The 22,938-nt window shown below is 48.1% G+C and overlaps 1 protein-coding gene across 1 annotated transcript; it reads right to left on the bottom strand.

The window, feature by feature from the left end:
- Nucleotides 1-4,704: 4,704 nt before the first annotated feature.
- On the bottom strand, nucleotides 4,705-13,992 carry DACT3 (dishevelled binding antagonist of beta catenin 3). Its single transcript, XM_059904041.1, has 4 exons — nucleotides 13,705-13,992; nucleotides 8,238-8,334; nucleotides 7,918-8,070; nucleotides 4,705-6,951 (listed from the first exon to the last, which is right to left on the bottom strand). The coding sequence occupies exons 1-4, from the start codon at nucleotides 13,945-13,947 to the stop codon at nucleotides 5,564-5,566; spliced, it is 1,881 nt and encodes a 626-aa protein (XP_059760024.1). The 5' UTR covers nucleotides 13,948-13,992; the 3' UTR covers nucleotides 4,705-5,563.
- Between the last annotated feature and the right edge of the window lie 8,946 nt (nucleotides 13,993-22,938).

Below are 22,938 nucleotides of genomic sequence, written 5' to 3'. Positions count from 1 at the left end.
CTCAGCCATAAAAAGGAATGAAATCGGGTCATTTGTAGAGATGTGGATGGACCTAGAGACTGTCATACAGAGTGAAGTAAGTCAGAAAGAGAAAAACAAATACCGTATATTAACGCATATATGTGGAATCTGAAAAAAAATTGGTATAGACGATCTTATTTACAAAGCAGAAATAGAGACACAGATGTAGAGAACAAATGTATGGATACCAAGGGGGAAAGGGGGGGATGGGATGAATTGGGAGATTGGGATTGACATATATACACTATTGATATCATGTATAAAATAGATAACTAATGAGAACCTACTGTATAGCACAGGGAACTCTACTCGATGCTCTGTGGTGACCTAAATGGGAAGAAAATCCAAAAAAGAGGGGATATATTTATATGTATAGCTGATTCACTTTGCTGTACAGTAGAAACTAACACAACATTGTAAAGCAACTATACGCCAATAAAAATTAAAAAAAAAAAAAACAAACCAATATGGTACTGGTACAAAAACAGACACATAGATCAATAGACCAGAATAGAGAGCCCAGAAATAAACCCATGCATACATGGGCAATTAATTTACAACAAAGGAGCCAAGAATATACAATAGAGAAAAGATAGTCTCTTCAATAAATGGTGTTCTGAAAACTGAACAGCTACATGTAGAAGAATATACAAAAAGTAACTCAAATGGATTAAATACTTGAAACTAAGACCTGAAACCACAAAAGTCCTGGAAGAAAACATAGGCGGTAAGCTCCTTGACATCAGTCTTGGAGATGATTTTTTGGATTTGACACTAAAAGCAAAGGCAACAAAAGCAAAAATAAACAAGTGGGACTACATCAAATTAAAAGCTTCTACACAGCAAAGGAAATTATCAACAAAATGAAAGGGCAACCTACAGAAAGGGAGAAAATATTTGCAAACCATGCACAGGATAAGGGATTAATATCCAAAATATATAAAGAACTCATACAACTCAATAGCAAAAGAAAAAAAAATCTGATTTAAAAATGGGCAGAGGATCTGAATAAACATTTTTCCAAAGAAGACATACAGATGGCCAACAGGTACATGAAAAGGTGCTCAACATCGCTAATCACCAGGGAAATGCAAATCAAAGCCACAATGAGATATCACCTCACCCCTATCAGAACCGCCATCATCAAAAAGACAAGCCATAACAAATGTTTTCGAGGATGTGGAGAAAAAGGAACCCTCCTGCACTATTGTTAGGAATGTAAATTGGTGCAGCCACTATGGAAATCAGTATGGAGTTTCCTCAAAAAATTAAAAATAGAACTACTGTATGATCCAGCAATTCCACTTCTGAGTATTTATCTGAAGAAAATGAAAACACTAATTTGAAAGGATATATGCACCCCTGTGTTCATTGCAGCATTTCTTACAATAGCCAAGATTATAGAAGCGACCTAAGTGTTCATCGATGGGTGCCTGAATAAAGAAAATTTGAATATAATGCAATATTATTCAGGCATAAAAAAGAAGGAAATCATGCCTTTTGCGACAACATGGATGGACGACAAGTGACATAAGTCAGACAGAGAAAGACAAATATCACATGGTCTCGCTTATATATGGAATCTAAAAACAAAAACAGGCACAACATTGTAAATCAACTATACTTCAATAAAAACTAAAACTAAAAATAATTAAATAAAATACAGTCCTTCAGCTAAATAAATAAATAAATAAAAACAAAACCAAAACCAAGTTCATAGGTACAGAGAACAGACCGATAGTTGTCAGAGGGGTGGGGGGGATGGGCAAAATGGGTGAAGGGGATCAAAAGCAAATTTCCAGTTATAAAATAAATGTCATGGGATGTAATGTACAACATGGTGACTATAGTTGATAATCCTGTATTGAACATTTGAGAGTTGCTAAGAGTCCATCTTAAAGGCTCTCATCACAAGGAAAGGAAAATAAAGAAACAAAAGCCACTGAGCTCTATCTTTTACATGGGTGAATTTTATGGTAGTGAATTATATTTCCATAGAACTGTTAACCCCCTCTTCCCTTCCAAACACCTAAGTCCCTCTTCTTCTCTGAGTTCTCCCATGGCTCCCATCTCCGGAGAAGTAAAAGCCAAATTCCTCACCATGGCCCACGAGGCCCCACAGGATGCAGTAGTCCCAATCATTCTTTGCCCTCGCCTCCCCCCTCTTCTCCCCCTCACTCACTGCTCCAGACATGCTGGATTCCTGGCTATTTTGCCAACATACTAGGCACTGTTTTGGCTTCAGCAGTGGCTGACCCCTCTGCCTGGGAGGTTCTTCCCCAACAGATCCACAAGCCTAACTCCCCCACCTCCTTCAGGTCTCTGTTCAAATGTCACCCTCTCAATTAGACCACCTCTCATCACTCTACTTAAAATCACAAACTCCTCTCCTCCCCCATCCCTCCCAATTCTGTCATATCTCTGCTCAGTTTCCCCCCCCCCCAGTCCTTATCACCTTTAAAAATTATAGAATTTATACATTTATTATGTTAACATCCCCTCCTGCCCCCCCCCCAGCCCCTATCCCTGTGAGCAGTTCCTTGTGTGTCCGTCTAGAGGTGATCCATATAGAAATAGGCTTATAGGGCAATGGCTAACAGCATGGACTCTTAGACAGTCTGAACTTAAATTCTGGCTTTGCTACTTATTGGTTTCAGGTAAGTTACTCAAGAGATCTGTGCCTCGGTTTCTCCATCTGTAAAACGGGCATAATAATCATATCTACCTCCATGAAATTGTGAGGATTAAATGAGTCACTGAGACTAGAGTCTGGCATATAAAATAAGTGTTCATTGAGTGTCAGCTGTTATTTTTTATGATTAAGCACTAAAATCTTAAAAAGGAAGAAAGGTCAGCCATCTGTACTTCAACCATCTTGACCACTGTGTGGCCTGTGTATCCTTAGACAAGTCCCTTCCCCTTTTGGCTTTAGTTGCCCCTTTTATGAAACAGAGATGGGGCAAATATTCCCAAGGGCTTGAGAAGCAATGACTTTTCCCACAAACTTTAAAAAATAACTTTGGGAGTTCCTTGGCAAGTCCAGTGGTTACGACACAGCACTTTCACTGCGGTGACCCCGGTTCAATCCCCGGTCGGGGAACTAAGATCCTGCAAGCCACGACTAAGAGGCCGCATACTGCAACTAAGAAGCCCCCACGTCGCAGCTAAGAAGCCTGCATGCCTCAACTAAGAAGCCTGCGTGCCACAACTAAGAAGTCCGCATGCTACAACTGAGACACAAATAAATAAATAAATAAATAAATATTTTTAAAAAAAGAAAGTAGGGAGACATGCTAATTAAAACAGAACACCATTCCGCACCCCCCCCCCCAGATTGGCAAAATGAAAATGATTAATAGCATCTCTTGTTTGGTGAAGGAGTGGAAAAATGGGCATCTAAGAAATTGCTGTTGGAAATGTCAACTGAGGGCAGTCTCAGGGGAAGGAAGTGTGACCATGTCAATTAAAAATTTTTAAATGATGGTACTGTAATGACCAAGCAAGTCTATTTCTAGGAGTGGATCCTACAGAAATACATATATGTAAAAAAGAGGCATGTACAAGGACATAACTGCAGCAAGGTCCAAAATAGCAAAGGAACTGAGGAGCTGACAACAGGGTTAGATTATGGGTACCCCCAACCCCATGGAATCCTATGCAGCTACTACAGTGATAGGAAAATATGTCATCTAAATTTAGATGAAATGAACAAATCCCTAGAATACAACTTAGTAAAACTGACATAAGAAGAAATAGAAAAGCATAAACAAATAAAATAAAATAAATAGAAAAGCTAAATAGTACTAAACCTTCAGAGATTCAGTTAATTAAAATCCTTCGCATATAGAAATCTCCAGGCACAGATAACAAAAAAAATTGATAAACAAGGCATACATATGGCTCAATTTATGTAAATATATAGTTTTACCTATATAGAGTGTAACTATATGTATATGCATATATATAGTTACATATATTTATATAGCTACAAGATTCATATATGTATGCAAACACATAAAGGAAAACATACAAGGATGCACATCAAACTGATTATGGGGCTTCCCTGATGGCGCAGTGGTTGAGAGTCTGCCTGCCAATGCAGGGGACACGGGTTCGAGCCCTGGTCTGGGAAGATCCCACATGCCGCGGAACAACTGGGCCCGTGAGCCACACCTACTGAGCCTGCGCGTCTGGAGCCTGTGCGCCACAACAAGAGAGGCCGCGATAGTGAGGCCGCGCACCGCGATGAAGAGTGGCCCCCGCTCGCCGCAACTAGAGAAAAAGCCCTCGCACAGAAACGAAGACCCAACACAGCCATAAATAAATAAATAAATAAATAAATAAATAAATAAAAATTAAAAAAAAAAACTGATTATGATGACTTCTGAAAGAAGGCATTTGGGGCTGTCCCTTTACCTATATTATTTCCATTTAAAACATTTTTGGTTTTTATTTATTATTTCCATTTTTATGAAACCATATTTACGACCAAACAAAACTCAACCAAAGGTCAGAGTCATTGAAGTAAAATATTCAATGGTAAGAAAATGTTATTGAGACCTACCCTGGGATCTGCCATCTGGTTCTGGACACTACCATACCCAAAGCAAACAGTAGTTGCTCAATAAATATTAGTCCAAAGGAAAAGCCCATTTAGCCACAGAAGGAGAGTCCACCACCACATATGTAACACTGTGCATTTATTTACAAAGAGGTTAGAGAAACACACAGATTCTGGCCCCCCTGTGCACTGGGGAGTCACCATCGTCATAATAAATACAGTAAGTTTAAAAAAAGAAAAAAAATACTGGATCGGAACAACTGAGGGTCATCCTGGTCTCCCCCCACTCCCTCTCACAGAGGGTGCCACGAGATAGAAGCCATCTTCCTTCCCCTCTTCTACCCCCCAATCCTCCATATCTGTCCAGGGAGGGAGGTGAAAGAGTCTTTCTTTCCAGGTGTTACCAACTCCTACTTGACCCTCAAAACCCCAAAGTCAGTGCTCCTTCCCTTCCCAGGGCACTCTGCAGGCACCGTCTGGGTCAGACACAGAGTCTCTGACCAGGGTGCTAAGGGGGTATCCTAAGGGTCCAGGGACATGGAGGGGGGCACTTTGTGAATGGGGGGGCCATATCTGGGCATGGAAAGGAGGAATAAGACGGCTCAGTGAGAGAAATGAAGGGGAACAAACGGACTAAGTGTCTAAACTAAAATGGGTAAATTCAAACTGAATTACCCCTGCTGCATACCGTAGTACACCCATAGTACAGATGAAGAAAGTGAGGCCCACAGAAAGGGAACTTTCTTGCCCAAGGGCTGCAGAGCCGGCAGCTGAACTGGGTCAAACAGGGCTCCTCCCCCATTCCTCCCTGTGGTGGAGGGGGAGCCTTTTCAACCAGGACTGCAGTGGATGGGGCAGTGAGGAAGGGTCTTTGGAAGCAGAGAAAATGGTGGTCTTTGGAAGGGAGGTGTAGAAGGGTCAGTGATTGGGGGTGTGGTGGTGCAGAGGCCATGAAAGGGGAGCCCAAGCAAATCTCTAAACTCACACTGTAGTCATGACCTTGAGAGAACCCGAACGGAAACGCAATATCTTCTTCTTGAGCGCGTGGGAAGCCTTGATCTTCACAAAGACTTTGGCGGGGCCCGCGGGCGCCCCTCCACCTGCACCAGCCCCTGGCCCGGAGGCCGCGGTGGCTGCCACCAACTGCTGCGGCCACACGAGGCCACCGCTGCCATCGGAGTCGCTGGATGCGGAGCTGAAGGCAGGCGACTCCCCCTCGCTGGCGCTAGATTCACTCTCCCCGTAGCCGACGCCGACGCCGCCTGTCGGGCCCCGGCGTCCGAGGGGCCCCAGGCGCCCGGCCGAGCACTCCGAGTCGCTGCCCGCGCAGCCATAGAGCAAACGGCGCTGAGGAGCTGACGGGGATGGGCCAGGACCCGGGCCTCGGGCAGCGGGACCGCGGGGCCGGCCCCGGCGCCCATCGGCAGCGTCGATCTCGGCCGTGGAGCGCCAGCGGCGGCAGGACCCCGCGGCCTGAGCCGCGAGAGTGGGCGCTGGACCACGGCGGGGCCGTGGCGGCCGAGGCTCTTCTCTTTCGGCTGTAGGGTACTTGGGGGGACCCGGAGGAACCGCGGCGGCGCGGCCCAAAAGGCTGGTCTCGGACTGGGAGCGAGCGGCCTTGCGAGCCCTGGGCGAGCCCCGGCGGCCCGAAGCCTCGGTCATGCGTCCGCGGCGGCCCGCGGCCCGGGGACGCTCCCGGGGTGGGGAGTGCTCCACGCTGCGGCCGCGGGTCAGTGGGGGCGCTTTGCGGCGCGCCGCGCGGCCGGGGAGGCCGCGGGTGGCGGCCTGCGCGCCTGGGATGTACTGTGCCTTCACCAGGCGGCCCTCGGCCGGGCTGTCGGGGGGCGAGGGGGCAGCGGGCGGTGCGGCGGGCTCGGGGGCCGCCTCCGACTCCCACGGCGAAGCCCAGCCGCGGCCCAAGGGGGCCGGGCTGGCGGAACGGCCCACCGCGCGCTCCACCGGGGGCTCCGGCGCGGACCGCGCGCCTCCGGGGGGCGGGGACGCGTCGGGCGGCCGCTGGCGCACGCTGTTCTGGCGCCGCGGGCCCCCGTCCGCGCCCCCGGGACTGGTCCGGGGCTGGCCCGCCCCCCGGCGGCGGCGCCTGCGCAAGAGCGCCGAGATGTAGCCGTCCAGGGGCCGCCCGGAGCCCGCGGCGTCTGGCGAGTCCGGGGGAGGACGGCTGCACGGCCGCGGGCTGCGCAGCGCCACGGCGTGCAGGGGGCTGGGCGTCAGGAAGGGCCCCGCGCGGGCTCGTCGCTCCGCGGAGGAGCAGGCCTCCGGGACCGCAGCCGTCGGGTAGGGCGCCGAGAAGGACCGGGGCACGGCTGCCCGAGCGCCCACCGCCTCGTGTGCACTGGGACTGGCGTCTCCTAGGGGAGGGAGGCAAAAAAGGAAGAGAGGCTCTCAAAGCCCTTTCCCAGTGAGCCTAGGAGGGGCAAATTGCCCACTGCCTCTCCTACTCTCCCACTCCCGTTAAAAACACACACACAACCTGCTCTCACCCCTTCTCGCAAACTAGGTTGATAACAAAATCTTCACAGTGGCCTATAAGACCTTGAATGTTCTGTCCTGCATCTGTGTCTCTGACCTCCAACTCCTCTACATTTATAGGTTTTCAGCTACACTGGCCTGGATGAACGGGCCAGTCACGCTCCAGCCTCAGGGCCTTTGTACTTGCTGTTCCTGCTGCCTGAACTATTCTTCCCTCAGGGTATCTGCTTGGCCCACTCCCTCACTTACTTTAGGGTGCCACTCAAATGTCACAGTCTCAATGACGTCCTCTCCGGCCATATTTTCTAAAATTGGAGTTCCCTCCCCAACTCCAAGGGACACACCGTCGTCCCCTTCCCTAATTTTCTTTTCATGGTACATGTCAATATCTAATATCCCAGATATTTTACTTATTTATCTTGTATATTATCTACTTCTCCCACTAGAATGTCAACTTCATGAAGACAGTGATTTTACTGCTGTATCCCTCACCCCGAGGATATGTGCTAGGAATGCACATAGTAGGGACTCAGAAACTTGCTTGAATAAATGAACAGCAATTTTTGTTTACCTAATGGCTACCATGTGCCAAGTTCAATGTCTTAGGGCAGAGGCTCACTGAATAGTCAAAACTTCCCTATGAAGTAGGTGCTGTCATTAATCCCATTTTAACAGATGGAGAAACAGAGGGCCAGAAAGAAGCAACATGCTCAAAATCACACAAAAAGGGACTGTCACAGCCAGAATTCGAATCCAGGTTGGTCTGACTCAGATGCTTGTGCTTAAAAGCATCCTCTTATTGTCCATTCCCTGGCTCTCGGGGGGCCCAACCCCACCCACCTTACCTAGGGACTTGGGCCTCTCGCTGGCATAGATGCCCCGGGGTTCAGAGGGACCCAGGCGTCCATAGGAGCCAGATCCGGAGAAGCCACTGTCCCCACAGAAGGTCGAGGGTGGTGAGTCCGGACCTCCTGTGGAGCTGGGGTCTTCATAGAAGCCTGGATTCCAAAAAGAAGGGGAGAGACAATCAGGGGGCCCTGAAAGGGGAAACCAGGGGTGGGGAAGAAAGGAGGAGATCAAGAGCCATAGAGTGGGGAGCCTGAGAAGCAGGAGACAGCGGGGTGGGGTGTCCCAGGCAGACCCCACTACCTCTAGCCATGCTTACCCGAGCTGCGCCCACTCTCCTGTTCCAGGCCCCCAGACTCCAGGCTCAGGTCTCCCAGCTGCTGGCCCAGGTCCCAGATGAGCCCGGGCAAGGCCTCCTGAGGAGGTGGGGAAAGCAAGATGGTCAGAAGTACCCCCGAGTCCTCTGCCAGCTGGTCCCCTATTCTAGGAGCTCATGGGCAGGGTTTCACTTTGACAGGGAGGCTGTGATTTCGAAAAGGTAAAAGAGTACCCAAGTTCCAGGATCCCCCTCAAGATCTCTGTCCCTTCATCCCATTAGAAAGTTCTCTGGCTGTCTAACTCTAGTCCCTCATGCTGCAGTCACCTCATTCCCTCTTAAGTGTGAGTGATAAGTCTTCAGAAGTCCCCATCCCTTGTCCCCTCCCTATCAGCTCTTCCCTCTATCTGGTGCTCATGGCCCCTTAACCCCTATTAGAATGTCCCTCTTTGAGTGTAACTTCAGGTCTTCTTGCTGTAAGGGCAGTTCACTGCTAAAAGTTGGTGTTGAGGACCTAGCAGATCTCTTAGCCATCCATTCGTCTGCCTTCTCCCAGACTTTGACTCTCCTTTCTCAGATGCTCCTATCTTCCCCCCACTGCTCCTTATCACCAATGAAAGGTCCTTCTGCAAGTCTTCCTTAAGTCCTTCCTGCTGCGGATTTTTAAAAAAATAAATTTATTTTTTTATCTTTGGCTGAGTTGGGTCTTTGTTGCTGTGCACGGGCTTTCTCTAGTTGCGGCAAGTGGGGTCTTCTCATTGCAGAGCATGGGCTCTAGGCGCACAGGCTTCAGCAGTTGTGGCACGCGAGCTCTAGAGCGTAGGCTCAGTAGTTGTGGCGCAGGGGCTTAGTTGCTCCGCAGCATGTGGGATCTTCCTGGACCAGGGCTCGAACCCGTGTCCTCTGCATTGGCAGGCGGATTCTTAACCACTGCACCACCAGGGAATTCCCCTGCTGCAAACTGACTCTTTCCCTCATTTGGATGACATAGGCTGACCATGACTCATAAATCTTTGCTCCTCCTCTCATGAAGAATCCCCCCCATGCCTACTGGAAAGTCCTTCTGTGAATCTAGCCTTAGTGGTATTGTACTACAGCGGTGAACCCCAGCGGGTTCCTTTGCCCCCAGCAGGGACCACATCCTCCTCCTGCCCTTGCTCCATTCCCACCCAGAAGCCCCCATTGTCTGCCACAGCTCTGCATCCCCATGGGAAATTTCGATGAAGTCTACCCTGGATCCTTGCTGCAGGAAAAGACCATTTCCTATCAGATGTGGATAAATGAAGGTGAAAACCCTTTAAAAGGGGAGTGACTATGACGCGGTGGGGGTAGGGGCTAAAGCAACACAGATGGGGTCTCTAAGACACTAGGACTTAACCCCATTTTGGAAAACAGGGCCAGAGCCAGGAAGAGTCTCACGCGGATCTGGGTGAGGCCAGAGGTGGTGGCAGCCTCAGGCAGACGGTTGACCCTCAGACAAAAGCGGCTTGTCTGGACGGCAGGCGGCAGGAGGGAGGGAAGGAGGGAGGAGGGGCTGAGAGGGCAGACGCCCAGCCTTGCCTATTTAGGGCAGAAAGACTGGCCGGCTCCCCCGCAGACAACGCCCCCCCTCCCCCCCCCCGCCCCCGCCCCGCAGCTTCCTACTCCTTTGGCTGCTCTCCTGGGCCCCAGTCCCCACCCCTCCCCCCTAAACAGAAGCCCCCATCTGGGCTTGTTTATGGGAGGAAAGTCAACAAATCGTTCCACTTTGGGCTCCTGCCCTGGGTGTACAGAGATGCTCGGGGTGGTGTCATCTTTGAGCAGAAGCCAGGAATGCAGCCGAATTGTGCAGCCTCAGGGGCGGCTAAAAAACATCAAGGACCGCCCCTATACCCCATAACCTGTCCCCCACTAATCATGCCCTTGCTCACTCTGCTGGAGCCACACTGGCCTCCTCGCTGTTCCCTGAACATATCACACATGCTCCTACCTCGGTGGGATGTGTTTCCCCAGCATACCCTCCTGGCTCTCTCCCTTGCTTCATTCAGATTGCTACATGCTCCCTTCTCTGACCACTCTTTCCAAAATAGCTCCTGACCATTCTGCACCTGAGTTGCCCTGCCTTTCTTCCAACATAGCAGTAATGACCTCCTGACCTAAAGTGACATATCAGGCTATTTGTTTATTGTCTTTCTCACTAGATTGTCAGCCCCAGCCCCAGGAGGGCAGAGATTTTTGTCTGTTTTGTATACTGCTGTGCCTTCCGCCCCCTCCACACGCACCCCCCAACCCGTCCCAGTGCCTAGAACAGCTCCTGGCACAAAGTAGGTGCTCAGGAAATGTTTGGGGAAGGAATGAATGAATACTGCAGAATACTATACAGCTGTTAAAATGGAATGAGGCAATTTCTATATAGAACCATCTCCAAGACCTATCATGGAGTGGAAAAAGAAAAATGCAGAATGTATAGTATAAGGGTGAGTCAGAACTACCTGGGGGTCGTGTTAAAACCTAAATTACTGGGTCCGACCTCCAGAGCTTCTGATTCCAGGCAGAAGCCTGAGAATTTGCATTTCTAACAAGTTCCCCAGTGATGCTGCTAGTGGTCCAGCGGGCCACACTTTGAGAACCACTGCCCATAGTCTCTGACACCTCATGAAAAAAAGCAAAGTGAACTCTACGTTTCTTGGTATGTAAGCTGTTTCTGTGCATAGATGCAGAACTCACACCAGGGTGACAATGGTGGTGATCACAGGGGAGAGGGTGCATTTAGGGGGTCAAGGGAGGGATGAGGGGACTGGATGGTAGGATGAAGTGTTTATGGAGGCATGGCTGGGAGCCAAATTGCCAGGGTTCAAATTCAGCTCTGCCACTTTCCAGCTGTGTGACCTTAAGCAGGTTACTTCACCTCTCTGGGCCTTAGTTTCCTCATCTGTAACATGGGCATCATTCGACTCCCTCTCCTATGAGGTTGTTGTGAGGATTAAATGAGTTTAAACAGCAGTTCCTTTTAGGCACTTAATAAATGCTGGCTTTTATTATTACATGAAAGCTATGAATTTCTAACAAGGAAAATATAAAATCATGTTTTACTTGTGTAATTAGAAATAAGTGAAAAAAGATTTTTTTTTTTCTGTAAGTTCTGCAGGTCTAATTTCAGTTCTTCCACTGCAGGGAAGAGTAGGAGTTTGGAAGGTAAACAGCAGAGGCCTCCTCCTCCCCTGTGCCTGGACCCCCCAAGCACCCCCCTAGTCTACACCCCCCCCCCATTTGTAAGTCTGACCTCATTTCTTCCAGCTGCAAAGGGATGAATCTTTAAAAGACCAGAAGGTCCTTGGCCTGAATCTGGCTCCCTGCCTACCCACAATGCCCCTTATCCTTTTTTTGCAAGCCCTTCAGCAAGTGGGCCTGAGGCTCTCCAGCTCAGGCAGGTTTAACACGAATGTGGTTCGGACCCCTGGAGACCCCTTTGCCCAAACTTTCCCAGACCTTGGTTGCCCCCACTCACATGCCCCTAATCTGTGTCCAATTCCCTTTATCTCTGTTAGGAAGTCCTTCTGCAAGTCTAACTTTAATCCTTCTTGCTGGAAGGGGACCATTTTCCTTGGTGGGAGAGAACAGGACTCCTGCCCCCAGTCAGGATTCTTGCCTCTTTTCTCTGAGATACCCCTAATCTTTCCCTTCATCCCCATCATTCCTATTAGAAACGAATCAACTCTGGCTTCCGTCTTTCTTGCTTCAAAGGGAGTGTATTCCTGGGAGGGGGGTGGAGGAGTGGGAGGGGTAAGCATCACACAACAGAGACTCAGGGATCAGAGGAGGCTCCCACCCCCTCTTTGGAAGGACCCAGGAACCCCCAACACCAGAGGAGTTTATATTTAGCGCTTCTCTGCTCCTCCCTCAGTGGCGCTGTCTCCTTCCCGTTGCCTGCCACCGCCTCCTCCCTGACGCTGGGACAGAGCTTTGCCTGGAGATTGTGGGGGGAAGAGGCCCCTCCACTACCACCTCGTTGGGGAGATACTGAGGGCTGGGGGGTAGACAGAGGGGCAGAGAAGGGGGAGACTGAGGCAGAGAGAGGCGGAGGATGAGGGACAGGGAGGCAGGACACAGCTGGCCCATCCGCATGCCTTCTCCCTCTCCTTGGAGGGGTGGGAGGTGCCTTCCCAAGCCCAGCCAGCTCGGGGTGGGGTGAGCTGGTGAAGGCCCCTACAACGCGTCTCTAACTTTGGGAGGGGGTGAGGCCTCCCACAGCTGTTTCTGTTTCCAGAGAAGAATGTGCAGGGTCCCTCTCCCCGCCGGGGGTGGGGGGGCTGGGGGGGAGGGACTGGGCTTGCAGCCCCAGAGTCTGGCTTCAGAATTCCTCCCCATTCTCCATCTGGGGAGGGGGCAGTCGAGGTCAGTAGCAGGGAGAGCCCCCTCCCCCCACTACCTCGGCTCAGGTTTCCCCAAACGGGAAGCTCTGACCACACACAGGCTTGGGGATGGGATCAGCAAGTGAAGCCCGGGTCTGGGGCCTGGCGGGCTGGGGGGAGGGGAAGAGACAGAGGGACAAGGATGTGGGGCAGGAAGAGAGAGAGGTGCAGAAATGAGAGAAGGGAAGGCCAGGGAGACAGAGATAGAGAGACAGAGGATTGAGAAAGATGGAGAAATAGACACAAAGTCACAGAGATGTGGCAGTTGGGAAAAGAGTGCAAGAAACACAGGAAGAGGTCAGGAGAATTAAGAAATGGCATAGAGAGGGAAAGAGGGGTGATGCTCCTTAAGTCATTCTGGAGACCTCTGCCCCATCTTCCGCCATCAGAGCACCCAGGGAATCTAGAAGTCAGACACCCATGCTGCCTCAATCTGCCACCTCTTGGCTTAACCAGGGCTGTGGCCAGGTAGGAAAGGAGGGAGTGTCACAGAGGGTCAAGATCACCGTGGGATCCTAAGGGACTGTGAACTTCCTCTCAGCAGCAATCCCTCCCTCAGGAGGCCCGAGGATCCCCTCCCCCCTCCCCGCCCCCTCCGGAGATCTCCAAGCACACCAGGACTTAGGGAAGTCGGGGCCCCGGTATGGAGGCCGGGAGAGAGGCATGTTTGGATCCTGCCGTGTGACCTTGGGTGAGTCGTTTGCCTTCTCTGAGACTCAGGTTTTTTTTCTCTGTGAAGTGGGAACTATCACCCCCTGTCCCCCAAGCTGCAAGAAGACAACGCCTGCCAAATATCCAGCCTGAGCTTGACACATACTTGGTGCCCAGATGGATTTTCTTTGGGGAAGGGGTGTAGGGAATGGGCCTGAGGGTCCGGCCGAGGCAATGCAGCCCCCTTCCCCAGTTTGGGGGCGGGGAGGCCTGATCCCGCCCGCCGCCCCGACCCTCCAGCCCCACCCCCCTCTCCTTTCCCCCTCCTCCCTCCCCCACCCGGACGGGTGTCTGAGCATCCAACCGAGACAGGCGGACAGACAGACACAGACGGGGGCAGAGGGACGGACGGACAGGCGGCCCCTCACCAGCTGCTCTTCCAGAGCCGCTGCGGCCCGGCGCGCCGCCGCCGCATCTTCGTCCTCGTCGGCGTCCTCCTCGTCCTCGGCGCCCCCCATTCCGGGCTGGGCCAGCCGCAGCGCCTGCTGCACGCGGTACTCCTGCCTCTCCCGGAGCCAGTGTAACTCGCAGAGCCCGGCCAGGCTGCCCTCCAGCCAGCCCCGCAGCCGACCCCTCTCGGGGCTCACCGGGAAGGAGAAGGCCCGGATCATGGCTGCGGCCCCCCGCCCCAGCCCGGCCGGGCCCCGCGGCCACCCCTCTCCCGGTCCCACCTCCCCGCCCCAAGAGCCCGCCTGCCCGCCCGCCCGCTGGCCCGGCTGTCACCGTCTCATCTGCATAGGCGCCCGCCCATTGGGCCGCCCACCCGCGCCTTATCTGCATGGCCACGCCCCCGGCGACAGAGCAACCATCGCTTATTGGCTGGTACCCTTCCTTACGAAGATGCTCGGCTCTGCACCCGCGCCTCCCAACGCGACGCATGCTCGCAGCTGCCTACTCGCTCTGCTTACTGGCCTCTTCGCCACGCCCCCCTTCTCACCTCCCTTTGGGCCCTGGCCGTGCCCCCACGCGTCACAATGAAACAAGTCTGCCCTTGCCCCGATGTCATTGGTCCTTGACTCCCCCGCAGCTGGTTCCGCCCCCTTGCAGGAGAGGTCTGGCTACCATTGGACTGTCCCGCGAGAGGGGCAGGGGTGATCTATAAATAGAGAATCTGTCCCCGTGACATTTTGGCAGCTGCTCCTCTCCCCCCACCCCTCGTAACCTTCAGCTTCTGAGGCTGAGCGGGGGGCGGGCGGAAAGGGTTTGAGAGTCGAGTGCTGATTTTGCCTGCTCTTCCAGGAAGCCTTCCCAGACATTCAGCTGTAAAACTAGAGGGCCAGACCACTAAAAATTGGTAATCCTCCCATAAAATTGTGCTTCTAAGCGAGGCCGGCTTCACGGGCATACGACTGGCTTAGAAGGGCCCCGAGCTTGGTTTAATATTCTGCTGTTACTGTCTTGAAATTCTTATTTTTTTGAAAAGGGGCCCGCATTTTCATTTTGCACTGGGCCTTTCAAATTCGGTAGCCAGTCTTACGTCTAAGAGTTTAAGATCGGTCATGTTCCAAATTCTGGAATTATAAGACCCTGGCTGTAAGATTCTATGATTCCACCCGAACAGAATCTAAGCGTCTTTTGTCTCCCAGATGCTGTGAGGCTTTGCGCTCACCATTCTACTATTCCAGGGGCCTTTGTTCTACGTTCTAAGAGGCTTTGTTCTCAGCCTTCTAAGATGCTCTGTTCTCAACGTTCTGTGGTTCATAAGAGTCTGTGCCTGACGTTCGTTTCCAAGGTTCCCTCCTCCCTTCCCTGGCTCCGCGAGCGGGGCTGGCGCCCCCTCAGGCGGCCAGCCAGTGTCACTACGTCGAGTGTGCGTCCCTACAACCTTCAAGATTTAGCTTCAAAATTCATACCCATTTCTCAGACAGACTTTGACTCCCTAAAAGCCAGGGCCCAGAAGATCATGTAAGACCCTCCCTCTTTTATGATCCCAGGTTACCTTCTGGTCCTGAACTGGAGAGACAATGTTGGTGACTGAGAGCAAAGACTTCAGAACCAGACTGCCTGGGGTGAGCCCTAGCTCTGCCACTTTCTAGCTGTGTGACCTTGGGAAACGTGCTTAACCTCTCTGTGCCTCAATTTCCTTAGCTGTATAATCGGAGTTGTAATACCGTCTACCTCATAGAGTTGTTATGAGGATTAAGGGAGATATTTGTCAAGTACTTGGAGCAGTGCCTTCCATGTATAAAGAGCCACAGAAGGGTCTGATAAATAAGTTAAAAATAATCTAGTGAGTCCCAAGGAGAAAAAAATGAGTCTGGGTTTTAGTAGAGATAAACTTTATTTAATCCCCCTCTTGTTTTATTATTATTATTATTTACTTATTTATTTTGGCTGCGCCGGGTCTTAGTTGCCGCACGCGGGATCTTAGTCGTGGCATGCATGAGGGATCTAGTTCCCTGACCAGGGATCGAACCCGGGCCCCCTGCATTGGGAGCATGGAGTCTTACCCACTGGACCACCAGGGAAGTCCCCCCTGCCTCTTTTTTTTTTTTAAATATTTATTTATTTATTTATTTTTATTTGGTTGCACTGGGTCTTAGTTGCAGCGGGCGGGCCCCTTAGTTGCTGCACACGGGCTCCTTAGTTGTGGCATGTGAACTCTTAGTTGCGGCATGCATGTGGGATCTAGTTCCCCGACCAGGGATCGAACCCGGGCCCCCTGCACTAGGAGCGTGGAGTCCCAACCACTGCACCACTAGGGAAGTCCCCCCCCCCCCCCCGCCTCTTGTTTAAGACAGATGTCCTTACATTACCTTAATTTACCAACAATGGGGAGATGAACAGGCTGATGAAAGGGGATATGGAAAACTCTCTCTCAAACAAGATTTTCTTAGTAGTAAGTATCTGGGGTGATGTCAGGATTGGTTTTCATCTCTGCTGTTTGTGCAAGACCATTTGAACCATTTGCTGTGTAAAATGTTGGATCTGGAGCTGACTTAGGGTTCTGGCCATTTGAAGATGGGTATTCCTAGGAAGACAAATAAAAAGAGAATTATTCATGGTTGAATAAGGGAGTAAAACCAAGACTTGAGACCAGAGGGCAGCCATTTGAGAGGGTTCCAAGAAGGAGGTGAAGAGAGATCCTTGGTTGGTGGAGTCAGAACAGCAGTAGCAATTTTGTGGATTTCCTTGTTGGCCTTTTGATGTTGATGACGATGATGTCTGCAGAGTTCCTGGGGATGAACCTGGAACTTCCTGGTTCCAGGAAGTTCCTGGGGTTACTTCCAACCGCAGCACACAAGTCCCTTCCCTGGAAACCCCTGAAGAGTTGTCCAAACATGGTCAGAGGCCAGATGAAATCCTTGGAGTTTACTCCCAAGCATTTGGTTTCTTATCCCAAGGTTTCTTTGGGTCCTGATGAAAAAGGAGATTACAGACATCCTGGATCTTGTGTCTGCATGATTTTCAGCCTCCACAGGATTTGGCGGATCTCTCACGTTTGTGAGGAGTTGGGGGTTTGACAGGAGAAAGAGTGAATTCTGAGGTATTGATAGAATGAAGGGAAATTGAAACGCTGATAAGGGCTGCGAAGTCGCCACGTGTAAATTACGAATCATTGGGGGGCAATCCAAGACTCGTGGAAATAATTGCCTTATGTATTTGAGTGGTCAGAAAACAAATGTTGATTAAAGGTGGAAAACCAAGGAGAAGATGCAGGGACAGGACTGGGACCATAAGATGAGTCACAAGAGGCGCGATACCGCTGACACCAAGAGACATTGTCAGTGACATCAGTTGACTCGGGATTAGTAATATTGTGATAGCTGGAAAACCCAGGCGAGTTCAATGAGGAGGTGGTTCCTGCCATTATGGTTGTTATGGCGTCATTTAAAGTTCAGTGATTACAGAAACTGAGTCCCATGAAGGGGCCATTAGGGAAGTTGTATTGAATAAAAGGAGCACATGAATCCTGATTCATAGATGGTGGGGGCAGGGAGAACTTCCTGTAACAATCGAGCACTGAGTTGGGAGGGGTCTTGGAAGGGAGTATGTGGGACAATGCTCAATCGATCTGCAACGATCCTATTTTCCAAATCAGGTCACATTCTCCGATACTGGGGGATAGGACTTTCACATTTATTTTGGGGGACACAATTCAACCTGTAACAGACCCAGAAACCACTGGAGTTGCATTTCAGTCTTGGGTGAAGATGAAATTAATGATGGGATAAATGCGTTCCGTGGATAAGGTTTTACCTTCAGGTGCAAGGTCATGTACTAAATAGTGTACTTGTGGCTTACAAAGTTGTAATTTGTCCCCAGATACCTTGCGTCCCTGTGGGCAAGGGCACGGGGTAGATATTGAGTGGCAGTGGGTGAGCTGTTGAAATGAACAGAACAGACGAGAAGATGATCCACGTTTTGGATTAGAGAGGAACTGCGAGGGAAAACCAAATCCTTCAAATCTACACTCAGCGTCTGAGAAAAGTAAGTAGGAGCTTCAGTGAGTCCTTGAGACATACCTGTCCGTGTACATTGTTGACGTTCCCAGGTGAAAACAAAGAGAGACTGTGAATTGGGGGGGTGTTGGAAGGAACAGAGCCTCGCCAGGAAGGTGTATGGATCGGGAACCAAGGTCTGACTATTTTATTTATGGCCTAGAGGTCTCGGACTAGCCAGTATCCCAATGGAAACATTGGGGTTCTTCTTGGTTCCCCGACCAGGGATTGAACCCAGGCCCTCGGCAGTAAAAGCGCAGAGTCTTAACCACTGGACCGCCAGGGAATTTCCAACATTGGGGTTCTTGACAGTCAAGATGGGAGTGTTGCAGGGGCTGGAGGTGGGTATGAGGAGGCTTTGAATGATGGGTTGAGTGTGTCAGAGCGTGTGAAGGTGGTTTCAGGAGGGACATGAAACAAATCTATTTCCACTTTAAGAGGTTCAGCCTCTGAGATGCACCCTATGTTTGCTGAGTTGGAGACCCAAAGAGAATCACGGGTTGGGGTCAGCATATCTTGACTCTGTGGGCCTCAGGGAGAGGTTGATGGGTTTTTTTCTGGGGGGTTGAGGGAGATTAGTGATCTAAGATGGACAGTGGCAGTCAGGGACTGGGAAAAATAGGCTCTCTTGTGAACATGAAATGTTAATGTTCCCAACTGATAAAATATCCCTTCCTGAAAGACTTATTGGAATAATCTGAGTAAGAAACTGTGCTGGGTAGTAAGGGGCCTAACGAGACAGATGGAGAGTGGCTTAGACAACGGTGTGGCAAATTGTGGCATCTCATGGCAATCATTGCTGGAGAGGGGGCTTCTCTGGTGGCGCAGTGGTTAAGCATCTGCCTGCCAATGCAGGGGACACGGGTTCGAGCCCTGGTCCGGAAAGATCCCACATGCCGCGGAGCAATGAAGCCCGTGAGCCACAACTACTGAGCCTGCGTGCCTAGAGCCCATGCTCCGCAACAAGAGAAGCCACTGCAGTGAGAAGCCCGCGCACCGCAATGAAGAGTAGCCCCCAAGAAGCAAGCCACTAAGAAGCAATGAAGACCCAACGCAGCCATGAATAAATAAATCAAATAAATAAATTTAAAAATCATTGCTGGGCACCGAGGGAGGGTAAGGGGTGGGGGGAGTATGAGATACTTAAGGGGGTGGGGTGGCGCCTGTATCTACAAAGCCGGGGCTAGCACGTCCATTAATTAGAATGGTCATTTCCCTCTGTGGGTTGAAGGGTGTTTATGGACACAGAGGAAAAAATCTGCTGGGAGTCCCTGAGGAGACTGAATCCAATTCCGTTCTGTATTTTAAAGCTGGACAGTCTCAAATCCAATGTCCCTTTTCTTTTTTTTTTTTTTTTTTTTTTTTTTTTTTTCATGTAATGTCTGAAACATTTATATTAACATATTTCCATACATATTTCCATACAAATACAAATATGATTTTTAGAAATTTCATGTAATGTCTGAAACATTTATATTAACATATTTCCATACATATTTCCATACAAATACAAATATAAGATTTTTAGAAATTTCATGTAATGTCTGAAACATTTATATTAACATGTTTCCATACAAATAACCCAATGAAAGTTTAGTATTAGTTGTTTTGTTTGTTTTTTTATACTGCAGGTTCTTATTAGGCATCAGTTTTATACACATCAGTGTATACATGTCAATCCCAATCACCCAATTCAGCACACCACCATCCCCACCCCACCGCAGTTTTCCCCCCTTGGTGTCCATATGTCCATTCTCTACATCTGTGTCTCAACTTCTGCCCTGCAAACTGGCTCATCTGTACCATTTTTCTAGGTTCCGCATACATGCATTAATATACGATATTTGTTTTTCTCTTTCTGACTTACTTCACTCTGTATGACAGTCTCTAGATCCATCCACGTCTCAACAAATGACTCAATTTCGTTCCTTTTTATGGCTGAGTAATATTCCATTGTATATATGTACCACATCTTCTTTATCCATTCGTCTGTTGATGGGCATTTAGGTTGCTTCCATGACCTGGCTATTGTAAATAGTGCTGCAATGAACATTCGGGTGCATGTGTCTTTTTGAATTACGGTTTTCTCTGGGTATATGCCCAGTAGTGGGATTGCTGGGTCATATGGTAATTCTATTTTTAGTTTTTTAAGGAACCTCCATATTGCTCTCCATAGTGGCTGTATCAATTTACATTCCCACCAACAGTGCAAGAGGGTTCCCTTTTCACCACACCCTCTCCAGCATTTGTTGTTTGTAGATTTTCTGATGATGCCCATTCTAACAGGAGTGAGGTGATACCTCATTGTAGTTTTGATTTGCATTTCTCTAATAATTAGTGATGTTGAGCATCTTTTCATGTGCTTCGTGGCCATCTGTATGTCTTCTTTGGAGAAATGTCTATTTAGGTCTTCTGCCCATTTTTGGATTGGGGTGTTTGTTTCTTTGATATTGAGCTGAATGAGCTGTTTATATATTTTGGAGATTAATCCTTTGTCCGTTGATTCATTTGCAAATATTTTCTCCCATTCTGAGGGTTGTCTTTTCGTCTTGTTTATGGTTTCCTTTGCTGTGCAAAAGCTTTGAAGTTTCATTAGGTCCCATTTGTTTATTTTTGTTTTTATTTCCATTACTCTAGGAGGTGGATCAAAAAAGATCTTGCTGTGATTTATGTCAAAGAGTGTTCTTCCTATGTTTTCCTCTAAGAGTTTTATAGTGTCCACTCTTATATTTAGGTCTCTAATCCATTTTGAGTTTATTTTTGTGTATGGTGTTAGGGAGTATTCTAATTTCATTCTTTTACATGTAGCTGTCCAGTTTTCCCAGCACCACTTATTGAAGAGACTGTCTTTTCTCCATTGTATATCTTTGCCTCCTTTGTCATAGATTAGTTGACCATAGGTGCGTGGGTTAATCTCTGGGCTTTCTATCTTGTTCCATTGATCTATGTTTCTGTTTTTGTGCCAGTACCATATTGTCTTGATTACTGTAGCTTTGTAGTATAGTCTGAAGTCAGGGAGTCTGATTCCTCCAGCTCCATTTTTTTGCCTCAAGACTGCTTTGCCTATTCGGGGTCTTTTGTGTCTCCATACAAATTTTAAGATGATTTGTTCTAGCTCCGTAAAAAATGCCATTGGTAATTTGATAGGGATTGCATTGAATCTGTAGATTGCTTTGGGTAGTATACTCATTTTCACAATGTTGATTCTTCCAATCCAAGAACATGGTATATCTCTCCATCTGTTGGTATCATCTTTAATTTCTTTCATCAGTGTCTTATAGTTTTCTGCATACAGGTCTTTTGTCTCCCTAGGTAGGTTTATTCCTAGGTATTTTATTCTTTTTGTTGCAATGGTAAATGGGAGTGTTTCCATAATTTCTCTTTCAGATTTTTCATCATTAGTGTATAGGAATGCAAGAGATTTCTGTGCATTAATTTTGTATCCTGCAACTTTACCATATTCATTAATTAGCTCTAGCAGTTTTCTGGTGGCAGTTTTAGGATTCTCTATGTATAGTATCATGTCATCCGCAAACAGTGACAGTTTTACTTCTTCTTTTCCAATTTGTATTCCTTTTATTTCTTTTTCTTCTCTGATTGCCGTGGCTAGGACTTCCAAAACTATGTTGAATAATAGTGGTGAGAGTGGACATCCTTGTCTCGTTCCTGATCTTAGAGGAAATGCTTTCAGTTTTTCACCATTGAGAATGATGTTTGCTGTGGGTTTGTCATATATGGCCTTTATTATGTTGAGGTAGGTTCCCTCTATGCCCACTTTCTGGAGAGTTTTTATCAGAAATGGGTGTTGAATTTTGTCAAAAGCTTTTTCTGCATCTATTGAGATGATCATATGGTTTTTATTCTTCAATTTGTTAATATGGTGTATCACATTGATTGATTTGCGTATATTGAAGAATCCTTGCATCCCTGGGATAAATCCCACTTGATCGTGGTGTATGATCCTTTTAATGTGTTGTTGGATTCTGTTTGCTAGTATTTTGTTGAGGATTTTTGCATCTATATTCATCAGTGATATTGGTCTGTAATTTTCTTTTTTTGTAGTGTCTTTGTCTGGTTTTGGTATCAGGGTGATGGTGGCCTCATAGAATGAGTTTGGGAGTGTTCCTTCCTCTGCAATTTTTTGGAAGAGTTTGAGAAGGATGGGTGTTAGCTCTTCTCTAAATGTTTGATAGAATTCACCTGTGAAGCCATCTGGTCCTGGACTTTTGTTTGTTGGAAGATTTTTAATCACAGTTTCAATTTCATTACTTGTGATTGGTCTGTTCATATTTTCTATTTCTTCCTGGTTCAGTCTTGGAAGGTTATACCTTTCTAAGAATTTGTCCATTTCTTCCAGGTTGTCCATTTTATTGGCATAAAGTTGCTTGTAGTAGTCTCTTAGGATGCTTTGTATTTCTGCAGTGTCTGTTGTAACTTCTCCTTTTTCATTTCTGATTTTATTGATTTGAGTCCTCTCCCTCTTTTTCTTGATGAGTCTGGCTAATGGTTTATCAATTTTGTTTATCTTCTCAAAGAACCAACTTTTAGTTTTATTGATCTTTGCTATTGTTTTCTTTGTTTCTATTTCATTTATTTCTGCTCTGATCTTTATGATTTCTTTCCTTCTGCTAACTTTGGGTTTTGTTTGTTCTTCTTTCTCTAGTTTCTTTAAGTGTAAGGTTAGATTGTTTACTTGAGCTTTTTCTTGTTTCTTTAGGTAGGCTTGTATAGCTATAAACTTCCCTCTTAGAACTGCTTTTGCTGCATCCCATAAGTTTTGGGTCGTCGTGTTTTCATTGTCATTTGTCTCTAGGTATTTTTTGATTTCCTCTTTGATTTCTTCAGTGATCTCTTGGTTATTTAGTAACGTATTGTTTAGCCTCCATGTGTTTGTCCTTTTTACGTTTTTTTCCCTGTAATTCATTTCTAATCTCATAGCGTTGTGGTCAGAAAAGATGCTTGATATGATTTCAATTTTCTTAAATTTACTGAGGCTTGATTTGTGACCCAAGATGTGATCTATCTTGGAGAATGTTCCGTGCGCACTTGAGAAGAACGTGTAATCTGCTGTTTTTGGATGGAATGTCCGATATATATCAATTAAATCTATCTGGTCTATTGTGTCATTTAAAGCTTCTGTTTCCTTATTTATTTTCATTT

Source organism: Balaenoptera ricei, chromosome 19 (assembly GCF_028023285.1).
Source record: "Balaenoptera ricei isolate mBalRic1 chromosome 19, mBalRic1.hap2, whole genome shotgun sequence".
Lineage (NCBI taxonomy): Eukaryota > Metazoa > Chordata > Mammalia > Artiodactyla > Balaenopteridae > Balaenoptera > Balaenoptera ricei.
This window is presented reverse-complemented; position numbering and strand designations above follow the sequence as displayed.